At 39.8% G+C, this 18,380-nt stretch overlaps 1 protein-coding gene across 12 annotated transcripts in view; it reads left to right on the plus strand.

Moving 5' to 3' along the window:
* HERC3 (HECT and RLD domain containing E3 ubiquitin protein ligase 3) overlaps nt 1–18,380 on the plus strand; it is a 138,114-nt gene that overhangs the window by 54,576 nt on the left and 65,158 nt on the right. For all 12 annotated transcript variants that reach the window (XM_081594402.1, XM_081594362.1, XM_081594395.1 and 9 more), the window contains 6 exons: nt 1,560–1,651; nt 3,168–3,298; nt 3,871–4,031; nt 6,223–6,299; nt 12,841–12,965; nt 14,507–14,566. In XM_081594402.1, coding sequence (XP_081450528.1) covers nt 1,560–1,651; nt 3,168–3,298; nt 3,871–4,031; nt 6,223–6,299; nt 12,841–12,965; nt 14,507–14,566 — 646 coding nt within the window. The remainder of the gene's footprint in view (nt 1–1,559; nt 1,652–3,167; nt 3,299–3,870; nt 4,032–6,222; nt 6,300–12,840; nt 12,966–14,506; nt 14,567–18,380) is intronic.

The raw sequence follows: 18,380 nt of genomic DNA on the forward strand, positions 1-18,380 counted from the left end.
TGGCCTCTTAACTTCATTTGTTTAGGACATGCTTCCTGAGGAGCTTCTGTGTGCTCGCCCTGTGTCAGGCACTAAGGGTGCAGCAAGGACCAAAACAGATAATAGCCTTGACTTAGTGGAGACTGCATGCTAGTGGGCAGACACAGACAACAAACCAGTATGTGTACAGTGGAAACAGTGACAGATTTTGTTTTCTTGGGCTCCAAAATCACTGTGGATGGTGACTGCAGCCATGAACTTAAAAGACGCTTGCTCTTTGGAAGAAAAGCTATGACAAACCTAGACAGCATATTAAAAAACAGAGACATTACTTTGCCGACAAAGGTCCATATAGTCAAAGCTATGGTTTTTCCAGTAGTCATGTATAGATGTGAGAGTTGGAGTATAAAGAAACCTGAGCACCGAAGAACTGATGCTTTTGAACTGTGGTGTTGGAGAAGACTCTTGAGACTCTCTTTGACAGCAAAGAGATCAAACCAGTCAATTGTAAAGGAAATAAACCCTGAATATTCATTGGAAGGACTGATGCTGAAGCTCCAATACTTGGCCACCTGATGTGAAGAACTGACTCATTGGAAAAGACCCTGATGCTGGGAAAGATTGAAGGCAGGGGGAAAAAGGGGTGACAGAGGATGATATGGTTGGATGGCATCACTGACTCAATGGACATGAGTTTGACCAAGCTCCAGGAGATGGTGAAGGACAGGGAAGCCTGGCATGCTGCAGTCCATGGGGTCTCAAGGAGTCAGATAGGACTGAGCGACTGAACAACAGCAACAAATGTATGCAGTATGTCAGAGGCTTTGAGAGCAAAGTTTCCTATTTTATGTAAGGTACCCAGGGAGGGCCTCTTGAATAAGATGTTTAGCAGAGCCCTGTAGGAAGTCCAGTAGAAGAGGAGGTGTTTAGAGGAGCTGGGTGAAAACTGTTCCAGTCAGGGGGAACAGGGAGTGCAGAGGCTCTGATGTGGGAGGAATCATGGTGGGCTTGGGGGTGAGATGAGCAGGGAGAGGAGTAGCAGAGTTGGAGCTCTGAGAGGAAGGGAGGCCCTGCAGTGTAGGGCCGTGAAGGACAGGGTAAGGATTTTGGCTTCTCTCAGTGAAAGGGGAAGACATGAGGATTTTGAGGAGAAGAGTAATCTGATTTGACTTTGCCTAGAATCGGTCCATGGGGAAGCTAGAAGACCACTTTGGAGGCAGTGGGAATAAAGATGGATTTTGAATATATTATGAAGGCGGGGCCAGTTGGTTTTCCTCATTGTTGGATGTACTTTGAAATAAAGAGAGGAGAAAGTGGAAGGGTAAAGCTGCATTTATGAAATGAGGAAAACTGTATGGGGAAGTAGGGAGGAAGATGGGCAGAGTCAGGGAGTATGGGGAATTAGGCTTTAAATATATTAAAAATGAGATGTCTATTAGACATCCAAGTGGGGGTTCAGGCAGCAAGCTGAAGAGGAGAATCAGGAGTCAAGGCGGACCCAAAATTGAGGCTAAGAGAACTGTGCATATTTCATCTCAAAGACAGACGATACTGACTTTCTGATATTTCTCTTTTTCTAGATCGAGAGTCTCCTTGCCACGTGAAGCTCCTGCGAACACAGAAAGTCGTCTATATCAGTTGTGGAGAAGAACATACAGCAGTTCTTACAAAAGTAAGGGACTTTAGTATTCTGGTTTGTTCTGTGGTACTGTTATAATAAGAATGATTATCCTTGCTTGATTATTTTTGATAGAGTCTTTTAGAGAGAGTAGGAATAGTGTATAAAAATAGTTCAATATATATAACCTTGAAATACATACAGTGATATTGATGTTCCTAAGCTGGAATCAACATTGCAGGCAGAAATACCAATAACCTCAGATGTGCAGATGATATTACCCTTATGGCAGAAAGTGAAGAGGAATTAAAGAGCCTCTTGATGAAGGTGAAAGAGGAGAGTGAAAAAACTGACTTAAAACTCAACATTCAAAAAATGAAGATCATGGCGTCTAGTCCCATCACTTCATGGTAAATAGATGGGGATACAATGAAAACAGTGAGGGATTTTATTTTTTTGGGCTCCAAAACCACTGTGGATGGTGACTGCAGCCATGAAATTAAAAGACGCTTGCTCCTTGATAGAAAAGCAACGACAAACTTAGACAGCATATTAAAAAGCAGAGATACTACTTTGCCAACAAAGATCCGTCTAGTCAAAGCTATGGTTTTTCCAGTAGTCATGTATGGATGTGAGAGTTGGACCATAAATAAAGCTGGGCACCGAAGAATTGATGCTTTTGAATTGTGGTACTGGAGAAGACTCGTGGGAGTCCCGTGGACTGCAAGGAGATCAAACCAGTCAATCCTAAAGGAAATCAACCCTGAATATTCACTGAAAGGACTGATGCTGATGCTGCAGTTCCAATACTTTGGCCACCTGATGCGAAGAGCCGAATCATTGGAAAAGATCTTGATGCTGGGAACAATTGAAGGCAGAGTGAGATGGTTGCATGGCATCACTGACTCAATGAACATGAGTTTGAGCAAACCCTGAGAGATGGTGAAGGATAAGGAAGCCTGGAGGGCTGTAGTCCATGGGGCACAAAGAGTTGGACATGACTGAACAACTGAATGACGAAAAAAAAAGAGCAGTGTAATTAATGTTTTAAAATTATTCAACCTATTTCTTTTGCTTCTAAGACAGTCACACCTAGAGAGAATGAAAAAGTATTTTTGTGTTGAACAAACTGTTATAGATAAAATGCTTTAGTGTTTGTTCAAGTATAGCTGCTAAAAAAAAATCTTGCTAAGGAATCTGTGGAGCATTTAATTTCTTACATATGAATGGTCATGTAAAGTTCATCTCATTTCACCTACCTTTTTCTCCTTTTGTATTCCTGTTTATTAACATTGTTGTGCTTTTAAACTATTTTTAAAATTTATATATAGATGGCACACATTCCCTTGAGCAGTACTGTCTTTGTTCCATAAAGATGTAGTCTTAAATTCTTTTTTAAAATTCTCTTTTCTGTTTAGAGAACATTCCAAAGAAGTGATTTGTCTAAGAGTCAAGTGGGCATAGTGTTCTTGTACAGACTGTTGTGATATGAATTTTGTATACAGAAGTTAGAGGAGTGTACCCAAACTCAGAGATACAGTGCACTTATGTGGTGTTTGCTCCTTGTTAGAGTGGAGGTGTGTTTACCTTTGGTGCTGGTTCCTGTGGGCAACTTGGACATGATTCCATGAATGATGAGGTCAATCCAAGAAGAGTTCTGGAGCTAATGGGCAGTGAAGTCACTCAAATTGCTTGTGGCAGGTGAGTGCTCCTAAGAACTTCCTCAGATCTATTAAGACTCAGAAATGGATCTTGTCTTTGTAGTGATATGGCTACTCCTAACCAGCGTTGTTTTAAGAAATCAACTGCATGCACACCTATGGTGAAAATTTGGAGAGAGTTCAGTCTGAGCAGGGTGTGGCAAGGAAGGGTTTTAGAGAAGCAGAGCTACATGGGGCCAGTATAGTTATTTGGAGATAAAGAATAGCATGACGTGAGGGAGACATGTAGAAAGGAAAGTGAGAGAGCCTCAAAGAAATCTTGGAAATTTTGCTGATTCTCCCCACCTCTTTCTGTTCATCCCAAATGCAGCAGGCCCTTAAACTCTTTCCAAGTCTTGCCACGGTCCCAGTGACCTAGGGTATCAGTGAAGGACGGTATTATGAAGATCCAGCATTGCAAAAACAAGCACATGTAAACACGAGGGGGTAGGTTTCTGGGGTCACCTGCAGGAATTGCTGTGCTCACATATGGTTGTTAAAAGTCAGTGTGTGTATTCATTCATTATCAGTAGAAACAATGCTGTTGGGTTAATTTACATTATTTTCCCCTAGACAACACACCCTAGCTTTTGTGCCTTCTTCTGGACTCATCTATGCATTTGGTTGTGGAGCCAGAGGTCAATTAGGAACTGGACACACTTGTAACGTCAAGTGCCCTTCTCCTGTGAAAGGTTACTGGGCCGCCCACAGTGGCCAGCTTTCAGCCAGAGCTGGTAAGAGTGATATTTATTGGAGGTTAAGGTATTTTAAGTGCTAAAAACACTTGTTATAGAACATGTATTTTTTTTTAACCTTCAGGTCTTTTGGAGGGAATAAATACAAGATATTCTAATGTCAGTCAACAAATATTTGAGCACTTAACTGTCTACAGTTGAGATCCTAGAGAATAAAGCAAAAATTCTATTTTGGCCATAAGGATTTTGATAGTGGTGTATACATTTTATTTACTATTGTTGCTGATAATGAAAGTTCATATTTATTGAAGGCTTAACCAAGTTCCATTACCATGCTAAACACTGAAAACAACCTTAAGAACTAGTAGTTATTATCCCCATGTTGGAGATGAAGAAACTGAATCTTACGGAGGTTAAGTAGCTTGCCCAAAATGATGTAGATTCTGGGAGCAGAATTTAAACCCAGGCCTGCCTCTTTCTAAAACCTGTGTTCTTTTTAATTTTTAAAAATTTTACAGTTTAAAAAAGTTGCACTCCATTTACAGGTATCACAAAATATTGGCTATATTTCCTGTGCTGTACAAAACATCCTTGTAGGCTATCTCACACTCAGTAGATTGTACCTACCTACCCCCGCCAACTCTGTATTGCACCTCCCCCCACTGCCCGCCACTGGTAACCACTAGGTTGTTGTCTGTGAACTTTAAAGCCAGTGCTTTTAATGCTTGAATTCTTGTTACCTTCCCTTTATGATTGCTATTTTGGTCACAATATGACATGATTTTTCATGCCATTTCTATTTCTTCTCTTAAAAAATAGCTAAATAACACAGTGTTCATTTCACTGGAAATCAAAATAAGGCAGTCGTTCAGTAAGAGTGACTTGAAGCAATAAATCCAGAAGTTTAAATGGAGATGGAGAGTCATTACAAAGAAGTGTGATTTAATAACTGATTTCGATTTTGAGGACTATGAAGTGGCACAGTTATGGCTTAATCAGAATTTTAACAATAACAACCATAAATACCCTACTGGATTATGAGAAACTTAAGTACAGGGAGGGCCTCCCTGATAACTCAGTTGGTCAAGAATCCACCTGCAATGCAGGAGACCCTGGTTCAGAGTCATTTCTTATTTGGAAACCTGGCATATAGCACAGGGTCTGGCACAAACTTTTCACTCAATAAATATTCATCGAATGAATATATGAGCATCTAAGAATGTAGTGGAACTTGAAATGTAAAATAAACAAGATTTTGTTTTGATCATGTTCCCCAAAGTGGAAAAATGGCCAGGTGTCCTCTTATCTATCATTTATAAATTTCTTTTTCTCTAAGGCATTGTACTCATGTTAGGGAAGCATATATTTAAGAAATACACCAATTTTTAAAAACTCTAGTGCATAGGTTAATTTTAAACCACAAAGTTTTCAAAGTTTAATTACAGGATAAAACTTACAATGTAAGTAGGTGAATTTCAATTTGTTATATAAATGCTGGTTTTAGGAACCTTCGTGGTAATTTGGGAGCACAGTGTTCCTGAGAGAGGAAGTTTGAGCTGTGTCTTAAAGGATGGTTTGGAGTTAGCCAGGTAGAGGACCATGCAGGGGTAGGCTGTGGTGAGTGCCGTGGAACTGCGCGATTCCAGGAGCAGCTTTCCATCACGCTCTAGGGGGCGCCATTCCTGGAGAGCACAGTGTGCCCTGGGGGTGGTAGAGGGGAGGAGCATGGAGGTATGAAGTAGTGAGGCATGTTAGAATTGAGTGAGACGGTGGTGTGCGAGTGTCGCTGTGGGCACGGTGTGATGGGACGCAAAGCGGAAGCAGGACATGGAGGTCCATCTGTCTGTGGCGAGCGTCATCCGGAAGTGGCTGCAGACCTCCACACTCAGATGCTAAGTGGTGTCTTAGCTGATGTTATGGTTTATAGTAGTGACTGTTTTAAACTTCAGTGGCGTGACAGAGTTAGAATGAAAAAATAGAAACGAGGTCAGGACTAGCCGGCAGTTGGCAGGAGGAAGAGGGGGTTAGAGTGGAAGATACAGTTTTATATGTTTAGTTTTAACTGAAGTAGAAACAGTCCTGGGAAGAGAGCCAGGAGAAGGTTTCTTACTTCTCTGACATAATGAAATGGATAGGAAACCACTCGGAAACGTATTTTGGAATGTTAGAAAAGGGGATCAAGGAAAAAGTTTAATTGTTGAAAAACATGCTCTTGAAAATTTTTTGACAGATCGCTTTAAATATCATATTGTTAAGCAGATCTTCTCTGGAGGAGACCAGACTTTTGTACTTTGCTCCAAATATGAGGTAAAATTTTCTTTTGACTATTATCTTGGGGGTGGAATAATGGTGAACCAATATTTATTTTAATAAATAATAATTGCAGGAGAGCAGCATTATTCTTTGTTTCTACCAACTTTATATTATTAAAATAAGCTGACTAAACTTTGAAGTAATCTCCCATTGTGTTTCCTTGAAGTGCCAATAATTTTCTTGGTATTTAATCAGAGAGTTCTACTTTATAATTGAAAATTATTTATTTATATCTGGATTTGCCCCAAAAATGATTTAAGGAGGCCTCAGAGAATTCATACTCACTTGGGGCTTATTTGACTTTCTATTGTTTCCTTCCCTGTTAAGTAGCAACGAATGCTAGGTATTTGAGAACTCACTGGGCTTGTTTGATGTGATTGAGTATATACTGAATATAAGAGGTGTCATTCAGATATCCTTTACTATTTATCATCTGCTTATAAAACCACACTAAAATTTCCCTTAGCTTGTCTCCTGCATCCCTGTGGTGGGAGAATGACATTCTCTTAGGGTTGGAGGTGGAAGAGAACGTGGGCTAAGTATCTGTGTTGTTGTTCAGTTGCTAAGTTATGTCCGACTCTTTGTGACCAAGTGGACCTCAGCACCAGGCTCCCCTGTCCTTCAGTAACTCCTGAAGTTTGCTCAGACTCATGTCCGTTGAGTCGGTGATGCTATCCGTGACAGGGCTTTAATTCATTCCCCTCTTTCTGGATGAGAAAAATCATTGTGCAGTGAGCGCCACAGGTTTGTTTTCTGTCCTCTACACCCTGCTGCTCTTATGCTCCTCTCCTCTCTCCCTTCCTTCCCTTCCCCTGACCCTTCTTTTATTCAGTCAGCGCTTGGGGAGGATCAGCCATATGTAGTGCATTGATCCTCATCCTCCCCTGGAGGAGCAGGGAAGGGCTGGTGGTGATGACAAAGGAATCAGAATAGGTGGGGAAGAAAATGGAAGTTCTGTGGACACAAGGGGCCCTGTTGGCGCTGGAAACTCTCCCCATTACTCTGATACTGTGCCATCTCTCAACACACGATATTCTTGCCTTCTAGTCAGTATCATTCTCTGACTTTGATAGAAAAGATTGTGGTGGAGCCTGAGGCTGCAGGTTGGATAGCTGATACTGACGTTAGATATTATCCAGGTCAGGATGCTGCAGAAGGTTCTGTTGAGTGCAGCCATCTGGGCTGAGTTGGAGCTGTTGCTTCAGACCTATTTTAGGCCCAGCTTCAGTGCTTCACAGAGAAACTTTGAGAAAAGCTGAAACTATTCTTTGTTTCTTTAATGTGCCAATAAGGCAAAATATGAAAAGCCCTAAATCTCTGTAGGATAATTACTTTGTGTCCACAAGTAGTACAGTCTGAAGTATTCTTTTCTCTAAGAAAGTGGTTTGATTAACCAACTTTAATTTTCCTGTGAAATTCAGCATAAAACTTAGTTTCATTCCTTTTGTAAATATGATATCTGATACATGTAGTTGAATTTTAAATTTACTGTAATTAACATTGTTGGAACTGAGGAACAAAACATTGATGAGAAGGAAGTGAAAGAAGCATATTGTTGTAGAAACAGGGCAGGTTAAAGTTTAAACAACTGGAAGAGTGGTATGGATTAAAAATGTAAGATAAAAAAGCAACTGAAAATAGAATATGACTTAGAAAGGTATTGCTCTTTCTTATAAACACTGAAACTGGTACACTTTTATTTGAGCTATTAAGCCTAGGTATTTGTTTAGATACAGAGATTGGTCAAAATATGTGTTTACTCTAATACCATGACACATGAAGAATCTCTTAATGACCCAAGGAAAAGCATCTGTGTAGTGATGTACTCCATTTTTATAAGACACTCTTTTAAGATTTACTTCAATTCAGTTCAGTTTAGTCGTCAGTCATGTCCAACTCTTTGCGACCCCGTGGACTGCAGCATGCCAGGCCTCCCGTCCATCACCAACTCCCAGAGCCTATCAAACTCATGTTCATTGTGTCAGTGATGCTATCCAACCATCTCATCCTCTGTCGTCCCCTTCTCCTCCCACCTTCAATATTTCCCAGCATAAGGGTATTTTTCAATGAATTGGTTCTTCACATCAGGTGGCCAAAATATTGGAGTTTCAGGTTCAGCATCAGTCCTTCCAGTGAATATTCAGGACTGATTTCCTTTAGGATTGACTGGTTTGATCTCCTTGCAGTCCATGGGACTCTCAAGAGTCTTCTCCAACACCACAGTTCAAAAGCATCAGTTCTTTGGCTCTCAGCTTTCTTTATAGTCCAACTCTCACATCTGTACATGACTACTGGGAAAACCATAGCTTTGACTAGACAGACCTTAGTTGGTAAAGTAATGTCTCTGCTTTTTAATAAGCTGTCTAGGTTGGTCATAGCTTTTCTTAGAAGGAGCAGGCATCTTTTAATTTCATGGCTGCAGTCACTATCTGCAGTGATTTTGGAGCCCCCAAAAAGAAAAAGTCTGTCACTGTTTCCCCATCTATTTGCCATGAAGTGATTGGACCGGATGCCTTGACCTTAGTTTTCTGAATGTTTAGTTTTAAGCCAACTTTTTCACTCTCCTCTTTCCCTTTCATCAAGAGGCTCTTTAGTTCTTCTTTGCTTTCTGCCATAAGGGTGGTGTCATCTGCATATCTGAGGTTATTGATATTTCTCCCAGAAATCCTGATTCCAGCTTGTGCTTTATCCAGCCCAGCATTTCTCATGATGTACTCTGCATATAAGTTAAATAAGCAGCTTGACAACATATAGCCTTGACATACTCCTTTCCTAAGTTGGAACTAGTCTGTTGTTCCATGTCCAGTACTAACTGTTGCTTCCTGACCTGCATATAGGTTTCTCAAGAGACAGGTCAGGTGGTCTGGTATTCCCATCTCTTCCAGAATTTTCCACAGTTTATTGTGATCCACACAGTCAAAGGCTTTGGCATAGTCAATAAAGCAGAAATTGATGTTTTTCTGGAACTCTCTTGCTTTTTCGATGATCCAGCGGATGTTGACAATTTGATCTCTGGTTCCTCTGCCTTTTCTAAAACCAGCTTGAACATCTGGAAGTTCACGGTTCACGTATTGCTGGAGCCTGGCTTGGAGAATTTTAAGCATTACTTTCCTAGCATGTGAAATGAGTGCAATTGTGTGGTAGTTTGAGCATTCTTTGGCATTGCCTTTGAATCAGCAATGGGTGCACACGTGTCCCCCTATCCTGAACACCCTCTCCCACCTCTTTGGCATTGCTTTTCTTTGAGATTGTAATGAAAACTGACTTTTTCCAGTCCTGTGGTCACTGCTGAGTTTTCCAGATTTGCTGGCATATCGAGTGCAGCACTTTCACAGCATCATCTTTTAGGATTTGAGATAGTTCAACTGGAAATCCATCACCTCTACTAGCTTTGTTCGTAGTGATGTTTTCTAAGGCCCACTTGACTTCGCATTCCAGGATATCTGGCTCTAGGTGAGTGACCACACCATCGTGGTTATCTGGGTCATGAACATCTGTTTTGTATAGCTCTTCTGTGTATTCTTGCCACCTCTTTTTAATCTTTTCTGCTTCTGTTAAGTCCATACCATTTCTGTCCTTTATTGTGCCTATCCTTGCATGAAATGTTCCCTTGGTATCTCTAATTTGCTTGAAGAGATCTCGAGTCTTTCTCATTCTATTATTTTCCTCTATTTCTTTGCATTGATCACTGAGGAAGGCTTTCTTATCTCTCCTTGCTATTCTTTGGAACTCTGCATTCAGATGGGTATATTTTTCCTTTTCTCCTTTGCCTTTCATGTCTCTTCTCTTCACAGCTATTTGTAAGGCCTCGTCAGACAACCATTTTGCCTTTTTACACTTCTTTTTCTTGGGGATGGTCTTGATCCCTGCCTCCTGTACTGTGTCACGAACCTTGGTCAATAGTTCTTCAGGCACTCTGTCTATCAGATCTAATCTCTTGAATCTATTTGTCACTTCCACTGTATAATTGTAAGGGATTTGATTTAGGTCATACCTGAATGGTCTAGTGGTTTTCCCTACTTTCTTCAATTTAAGTCTGAATTTGGCAATAAGGAGTTCATGATCTGAGCCACAGTCAGCTCCAGGTCTTGTTTTTGCTGACTGTATAGAGCTTTTCCATATTTGGCTGCAAAGAATATAATCAGTCTGATTTTGGTATTGATCATTTGGTGTTGTCCATGTGTAGAGTCTTCTCTTGTGTGTTAGAAGAGGGTGTTTGCTATGACCAGTGTGTTCTCTTGGGAAAACTTAGCCTTTGCCCTGCTTCATATTTCACTCCAAGGCCAAATTTGCCTGTTACTCCAGGTATCTCTTGACTTTCTACTTTTGCATTCCAGTCCCCTATAATGAAGAGATCATCGTTTTTGGGTGTTAATTCTAGAAGGTAGGTCCTGTAGGTCTTCATGGAACCATTCAACTTCAGTTTCTTCAGCATTACTGATTGGGGCATAGACTTGGATTACTGTGATATTGAATGGTTTTCCTTGGAAATGAACAGAGATTATTCTGTCGTTTTTGAGTTTGTATCCAAGTACTGCCTTTTGGACTCTTTTGTTAATTATTGTGTTAATTATTGGGGTTGTGAAGAGTTGGACATGACTGAACGAGTGAATTGAGTGTTAATTATATTTATCATGTTTTATATTACACATCTAGTATTTATTTGTCTTATAAGTTGAAGTATGTACTTTCTGACTGCCTATTGCCAATCCCCCATCCCCCCACCCCCTGCCTCTGGTAATCACAAATCTGATCCCTTTTTCTATGAGCTTTTTTGTTTGATTTTTAAGTATATTAACTTACAGCACTGTTTTAGTTCCTGGTACACAACTTAGTGATTTATATTTCTATAATTTTGAAATGATCACCGCAATGAGTCTAGCTACCATCCATCACCACGCAAATACACTACATGATTAAATGACTAAGACCTAGGAGTCTTAAAAAGACACAAGTATCTCCAGAGATTCTGATTTAACTTGTTTAGAGTGTAACTTGGCCGTCAGGATTTTTGAAAGCCCTGGTGATCCAAAGTGCAGTCAAAGTTGGAAACACTGACCTACACCATTTTTTTCTTTTGAGGCTGTACATAATTCTAAGGCACGGAAAATCAATGCTTTTTCTTGGGTCTTTATGTTTGATTCTGAGACTGTACTTCATCCAAGGCATCGGTGGTTTATTGGACTTGGGGTGAAGAATGAGAAAATAGTAACATGTTTATATTTTATTTTAAGTATGTGTTTATGTCTGTGTTCAGCTGCTCCTTTGAATGGGGGAAGTAATTAAAATTTACATAATGACTGGTTTTAAGACCATGGTGGAGAGACAGTCTTGTTTGTGTGTTCTCAAGTGTCTATTTTGTCTTACAGTTTTTCTCTATGCAATTCAAGATGGCTTTTGTTCTCTTAACAGATTTCTGTGGTTATTTTTGTTAAAATACTTATCAAAAACCAGATGATCATAAACTTTGGCAAACGTCTCTAGTCTGTTACATGCCCTCTTCCTTTCCCCTTATGATGCTGTCTTATCTTATCACTCTGAGAAAATAACCAAGAAAATTTACTATGAAAGTTGTGTTTTTATGATCATCTGGTTAATGTTTTAATATTGCTTTTTCCCCTCTCTTCTAGTGACAAGTACAGGAGACATAAAGCACTTTAAATTTTTCTCTAGTTCTAGATCATGATTAGATTTGGGGAAAATAAGTTGAAAAATAGCAATTTTAGGAAAAGTGCTTATATTATTATACAGCACTGTGCAGCATTTGGGATTTTAAAGGCCATTATTGATATGTCTTTTTTGTTATCTTTCTTATAAATTTATAGCTGTATACTTTGAGCAAGACATTAAGAGGCATTACATTTTCATAGATTATTTACAATGTAGATTGTATAGACTTTTTATAATGCATATTGTTCGAGTTTGGTAAATAGTTAAGGCAAATGATTAGTAATTTAAAAACCTTGATGTTATGGCGATTCAAAGCAGAGGGAGAAAGAAGTCTGAAGCAGTCCTCTTGGTTTGGTTTCTCTGGGGAGCGTGCTGAAGGGCCATTCCGGCTCCAGAGCACCCCATGGGATCGGCTGAGGCACTGAGCTGCAGTCCAGCTTCCCCTTCTGCCCAATCCTGCCTCCTTCATCCTGAGGAAATGTTGTTCTAGAACTCCCCCCAACCCCAGACTTTAAACATAAATCTCAGGTTCAGAGTCTGTTTCCCAGATTTAAATCTTTCTGTAGGCAGGGGGGCTGGGGCCTGGCACCACATCGCCACCTGCCACTGACAGGAAGGGAGTGAGGCCAGCGCCCAGGGCAGTTCCTGGAGGTCAGTGCAGCTGGGGGCAGTCCAGAGCTTACACTGAGGCATCTGGCGGGGTGAATGATCTGTTCTGAAGGGAGAGAGAATCTGGGTAGCGCACCCCTGCTCCTGTATATAAGTGAAACACAAAGTGGGAAATATATGGAGAAAGGGAGATGAGAAAAAATCCCTGCTGTTCCTTAATTTTTTTTTTTTTTTGCTGTCGTATTTAATCCTTCAGAATTCTTCTCCTGCTGTTGACTTCAGGACGATGAACCAAGCACATTACACCAGTTTAATAAATGATGAAACCATAGCGGTTTGGAGACAAAAGCTCTCAGAACACAACAATGCAAATACAATCAAGTATGTGGTTGCTTGTTTTCAGTTTTTTTCAGAGTGTATTGGAATTTCCAACTTAGTGATTCTTCCCTACTTACCATCTTGAGGTTGTGAATATAAATAGGGTTTTGCATTTGAGGGGTCATTTTTTGGTCACAAATCTGGTGCCCTTACCCTGAAATAACATAGTAAGTTGTTCCCTATTTTCTCACAAAGGGTATTCCTCAACCTGCATTGTTTGGACCTTGAAAATCCTAACTGATGAAGACCTGAGTTGGCCTTTCTGCTAAGAAAGCTCAGTGTTATTGTTGTTTAACTCCAAGAGTTTTCTTCATATGCTTATTCCAAAGCATTCCAATCTAAGTTTATTTTACCTAATCAGAATAATTTAGCATTTTCATATTCAAAATGATTAGTTGAAACAGAAAAAAGTAACGTTAAAGGATTGAGTCTGAAAAAGGCAAGTGTATTTCATTCTTAAAGTTTTTATTTTTATATTTTTACACATTGTATTGGCTTTCCTCAGTTTTTCCATTTTTTGACAGAATCTGATTCTTGGGAATGAATGAGTCAGATTGTGTACTAGGTGATAGTTGTTCCCAGATATGTGTATAAAGCATTTTACTTTATGATATAGATTGTAGAGGGGCAAATTCTCTGAGCCCTTTGGACACACCAGCTTTTTGAGTGGGGGATCTTTGGGAATGCCTTAGAGCACCTCTGTGACAGTCCTCAGAAGCCCTCTAACCTTGGTGACTCTGCCAGGGAATTCGGTCTGGAACGGGCAGGGAACAAGCTGGGGGAATAGACTCACTGGGAGGGTAGGGGGGTGGGGGCACTGAGACTCCCTTGGCTGGGACTTTGACACTTTACTAGTTCTCAGTTTTCTTATTTACAAGCGATAGGATATAAGCAATGATCTCCAAAGATCCTTCCTGACCTGGATCCTGTGATTAACAGAAGTTACTGTGATCCCCTCCTTGACTGTATATTGGTTTTGTTCCTTCCCTTTCCTTTATGCTAAATAAGAGGGTTCAAGCTTCCTGACGTGTAGTATCACTCTGGGTCCTCAGAAACTAGCAATTTCCCTCCAGAAAATCTAGGTAATAGGAATAAAAACTTACTTCAATCATTTGTAGTTTCTTTCTAAGATAGGCAACAAAACAGAAGGAAGTATTTGTTCAGTTATTAATTTGCAGAGATACTTTCTGTGTTGGTAAATAACAGCTCAGCTTATCTTTTTTGGTTTTATTTTGAGTTCGTGTTTGGAGGTGAGGGAGGGAGTGTCTTGGATGGTTGGTGGGAGGAAAGTCCAAGGTCATTATTATTAGGCCCGAGAGTTTTCTTTTGGCAGCTTTGATACTCTTTATTTTAACATGATTTATGGATAACAGAAGTTCTTCCCGTTTTGAGACAGGACACAGTGTTTTCCAAGGCTTAACCTGGGTAAGAAGGAGCAGCTATTAAGGAAACTCTGGAATAGAGGAGTAATCTATTGCTGATGCTTAAATAACCATTTATTTATAATTATTAAAGACTTCTTTCCCGTTTTTCTTTCTGAGCAGTGGTGTTGTTCAGATATTATCTTCTGCAGCCTGTTGGAATGGAAGTTTTCTTGAGAAAAAGTAAGTGACTTAGTCTTAAAATACCCACATGTGATGCAAGTGCTTACTCAGCAAAGGCTGAGAAAGACTTGTGTTCTCTTTGATGGTGGTTGGCCTTAACTCAGTGGGTAAGCTTATCATTTGCACAGAAATGAAAGTGCCTAACGATGATGAGTGAGAGGACACCAGGAAGGGCAGTGCTGATTCATGCCTGGTTGGCAGAGAAGCAGATTACCAAGAGGGAGGCAGGATCTCAGAAAGGATTGGTGTAATCAAAAGTAAGGTTTTTCGGGCTATTCCAAAACATTAATAATATTTGTTCTTAAATTCTTTTTTTTTTTAATATTTTATTTTATAGTTGACTTTGCAATGTTACAGGTACACAGCAAGGTGATTCAGTTATACAGATACACATATATTATTTTTGAAATTATTTTCCAGCATAGGTTATCAAAAGATATTGACTATAGTTCCCTATGGTATACAGTAGACCTTTCTTGCTTATCGCATATCTATTTTTTAATTAGAAATCTAACATTCTGTTCATACTAAGTCAACAAGTCAAATCAAAATGTCAAAATTTTTTTAGGCAAAAATTCATAACTTTTCTAAAATATATATTATACATATTTATATGTATATGTATACAAAATCTTTTCTACTAAATAAGGGCTTGAGAAAGAACATCAAAAAAAAAAGAAGAGATGGAGAAGTTGGAGAACATAAACTAAATGAAATGGGAGCACTGCATATGTAATAGAAAAAGTGAAACAAATAGATAAAAGTAAAAAGATCATCCTATAGTCCAGTTGTTTATAAACATGACTGCTCATTAGAAATATCTGGAGCTCTGGAGAAAAAAGCAATACCCGAGCATTTGTAGTTTTCAAAAAATTTCAAGCTAATTCTGATGTGCCTCTGGATTTTAAAAAGTGATTACAGGTTTTTCTGTTAGATCCTAGTTTTGCTGATATAGAGTTCTATTATTTTTCTATTGACCAGTCATGATACAGTGGTACTAAGTGAGTGATAGTTACATAATCACAATAGCAAAAGAATGTTTATCAGTTTTCACAATTAGTAGCCAAACAAAAATAAAAGATAATTACAATTGCAAGCCATAATGGGAGCATGATTAACTTAACAATATAAATAATTAGAGTTTGAGGGGGGTATCAAGCAGAATGATGTGGTAGGTGAAAGTGCATACATGCACTTGTTTTCATCCACCCAGCTAGTGTATGTCTTTTAGTTGGTGCTTTTAATCTGTTTACATTTAAGGTAGTTATTGATATGTATGATCCTATTACCATTTTCTTAATTATTTTGGATTTATTTTCTGTAGGTCTTTTCCTTCTCTTGTGTTTGCTGCCTGGAGAAGTTCCTTTAGCATTTGTTGTAAAGCTGGTTTGCTGATGCTGAATTCTCTTAACTTTTGCTTGTCTGAAAGCTTTTGATTTCTCTATCAAATCTGAAGGAGAGTCTTTCTGGGTCGAGTATTCTTGGTTGAAGTCCCTCCCTTTTATCACTTTAAATATATCATGCCATTCCCTTCTGGCTTGTAGAGTTTCAAATCAGCAGATAGCCTGATGGGAGTTCCCTTGTGTGTTATTTGTCATTTTTCCCTTGTTGCTTTTAATATTTTATCTCTGTCTTTAATTTTTGTCAGTTTGATTGCTATGTGTCTGGGTGTGCTCCTCCTTAGTTTTATCCTGCCTGAGGCTCTCTGTGCTTCCTGGACTTGGTTGACTATTTCCTTTCCCATGTTAGGGAATTTTTCAGCTATTATCTCTTCAAATATTTTCTCAGGTCCTTTCTTTCTCTATTTCCTTCTGGGACCCCTAAAATACAAATGTTCGTGCATTTAATGTTGTCCCAGAGGTCTCTTAGGCTGTCTTTATTTATTTTCATTCTTTTTTCTGTATTCTGTTCTGTGGCAGTGATTTCCACCATTCTGTCCTCCAGGTCATTTATTATTCTGCCTCACTATTCTGCTATTGATTCCTTCTAGTGTATTATTCATCTCTGTTTCTTTGTTCTTTAGTTCTTGTAGGTCTTTGGTAAACATTTCTTGCATCTTCTCAATCTTTGCCTCCATTCTTTTCCCAAGATCCTGGATTATATTCACTATCATTATTTTGAATTCTTTTTCTGGAAGATTGCCTATCTCCACTTCATTTAGTTGTTTTTCTGAGATTATACTTCGTCCCTTCATCTGGGATATAACTTTCTGCTCTTTCATGGTGACTAACATTCATGGTTTTTGTTTTAGCTGCTGTGAGACTGTGCTTCTTCTGTCTGCCCTCTGATGGATGAGGCTAAGAGGCTTGTGTAAGCTTCTTGATGGTAGGGACTTGTGGTAGGAAAACCTGGGTCTTGCTCTGTGGGCAGGACCTTGCTCAGTAAAGCTTTAATCCAATTATCTGCTGATGGGTCAGGTTACACTCCCATCCTTGTAGTTTTTTGGCATGAGGCAACTTATTCCAGGGTCTAAGGGCTGTTCAGTTCAGTTCAGTCTCTCAGTCATGTCCGACTCATTGCGACCCCATGAACCGCAGCACGCCAGGCCTCCCTGTCCATCACCAACTCCTGGAGTGCACCCAAACTCATGTCCATCGAGTCGGTGATGCCATCCAGCCATCTCATTCTCTGTCATCCCCTTCTCCTCCTGCCCTCAATCTTTCCCAACATCAGGGTCTTTTCCAATGAGTCAGCTCTTCACATCAGGTGGCCAAAGTATTGGAGTTTCAGCTTCAGCATCAGTCCTTCCAATGAACACCCAGGACTGATCTCCTTTAGGATGGTCTGGTTGGATCTCCTTGCAGTCCAGGGGGCTCTCAAGAGTCTTCTCCAACACCACAGTTCAAAAGCATCAATTCTTCAGCGCTCTGCTTTCTTCACAGTCCAACTCTCACATCTGTACATGACCACTGGAAAAACCATAGCCTTGACTCTATGGACCTTTGTTGGCAAAGTAATGTCTCTGCTTTTTAATATGCTATCTAGGTTGGTCATAACTTTCCTTCCAAGGAGTGAGCGTCTTTTAATTTCATGGCTGCAGTCACCATCTGCAGTGATTTTGGAGCCCAGAAAAATAAAGTCAGCCACTGTTTCCACTGTTTCCCCATCTATCTGCCATGAAGTGATGGGACCGGATGCCATGATCTTAGTTTTCTGAATGTTGAGCTTTAAGCCAACTTTTTCACTCTCCAGTTTGACTTTCATCAAGAGGCTGTTTAGTTCTTCTTCACTTTCTGCCATAAGGGTGGTGTCATCTGCATATCTGAGGTTATTGTTATTTCTCTCGGCACTCTTGATTCCAGCTTGTGCTTCATCCAGCCCAGCGTTTCTCATGATGTACTCTGCATATAAGTTAAATAAGCAGGGTGACAATATACAGCCTTCATGTACTCCTTTTCCTATTTGGAACCAGTCTGTTGTTCCATGTCCAATTCTAACTGTTGCTTCCTAATCTGCATACAGGTTTCTTAAGAGGCAGGTCAGGTGGTCTGGTATTCCTATCTCTTTCAGAATTATCCACAGTTTATTGTGATCCACACGGTCAAAGGCTTTGGCATAGTCAATAAAGCAGAAATAGATGTTTTTCTGGTACTCTCTTGCTTTTTCAATGATCAATCAGATGTTGGCAATTTGATCTCTGGTTCTTTTGCCTTTTCTAAAACCAGCTTGAACATCTGGAAGGGCTGTATGGTAGGGTTAATGGTGAACTCCAAGAGGATTTACACCAAGGGGGACCTTCCAGTCCCTGTGGTGAGCCCCTGCTGACCCACACCTCCACAGAACTAGCAGGAAGTTTTGGTTCAGTCTCTGGTAG

The sequence above is a fragment of the Giraffa tippelskirchi genome, chromosome 1 (genome assembly GCF_054371585.1).
Source record: "Giraffa tippelskirchi isolate mGirTip1 chromosome 1, T2T-mGirTip1v1.2.pri, whole genome shotgun sequence".
Lineage (NCBI taxonomy): Eukaryota > Metazoa > Chordata > Mammalia > Artiodactyla > Giraffidae > Giraffa > Giraffa tippelskirchi.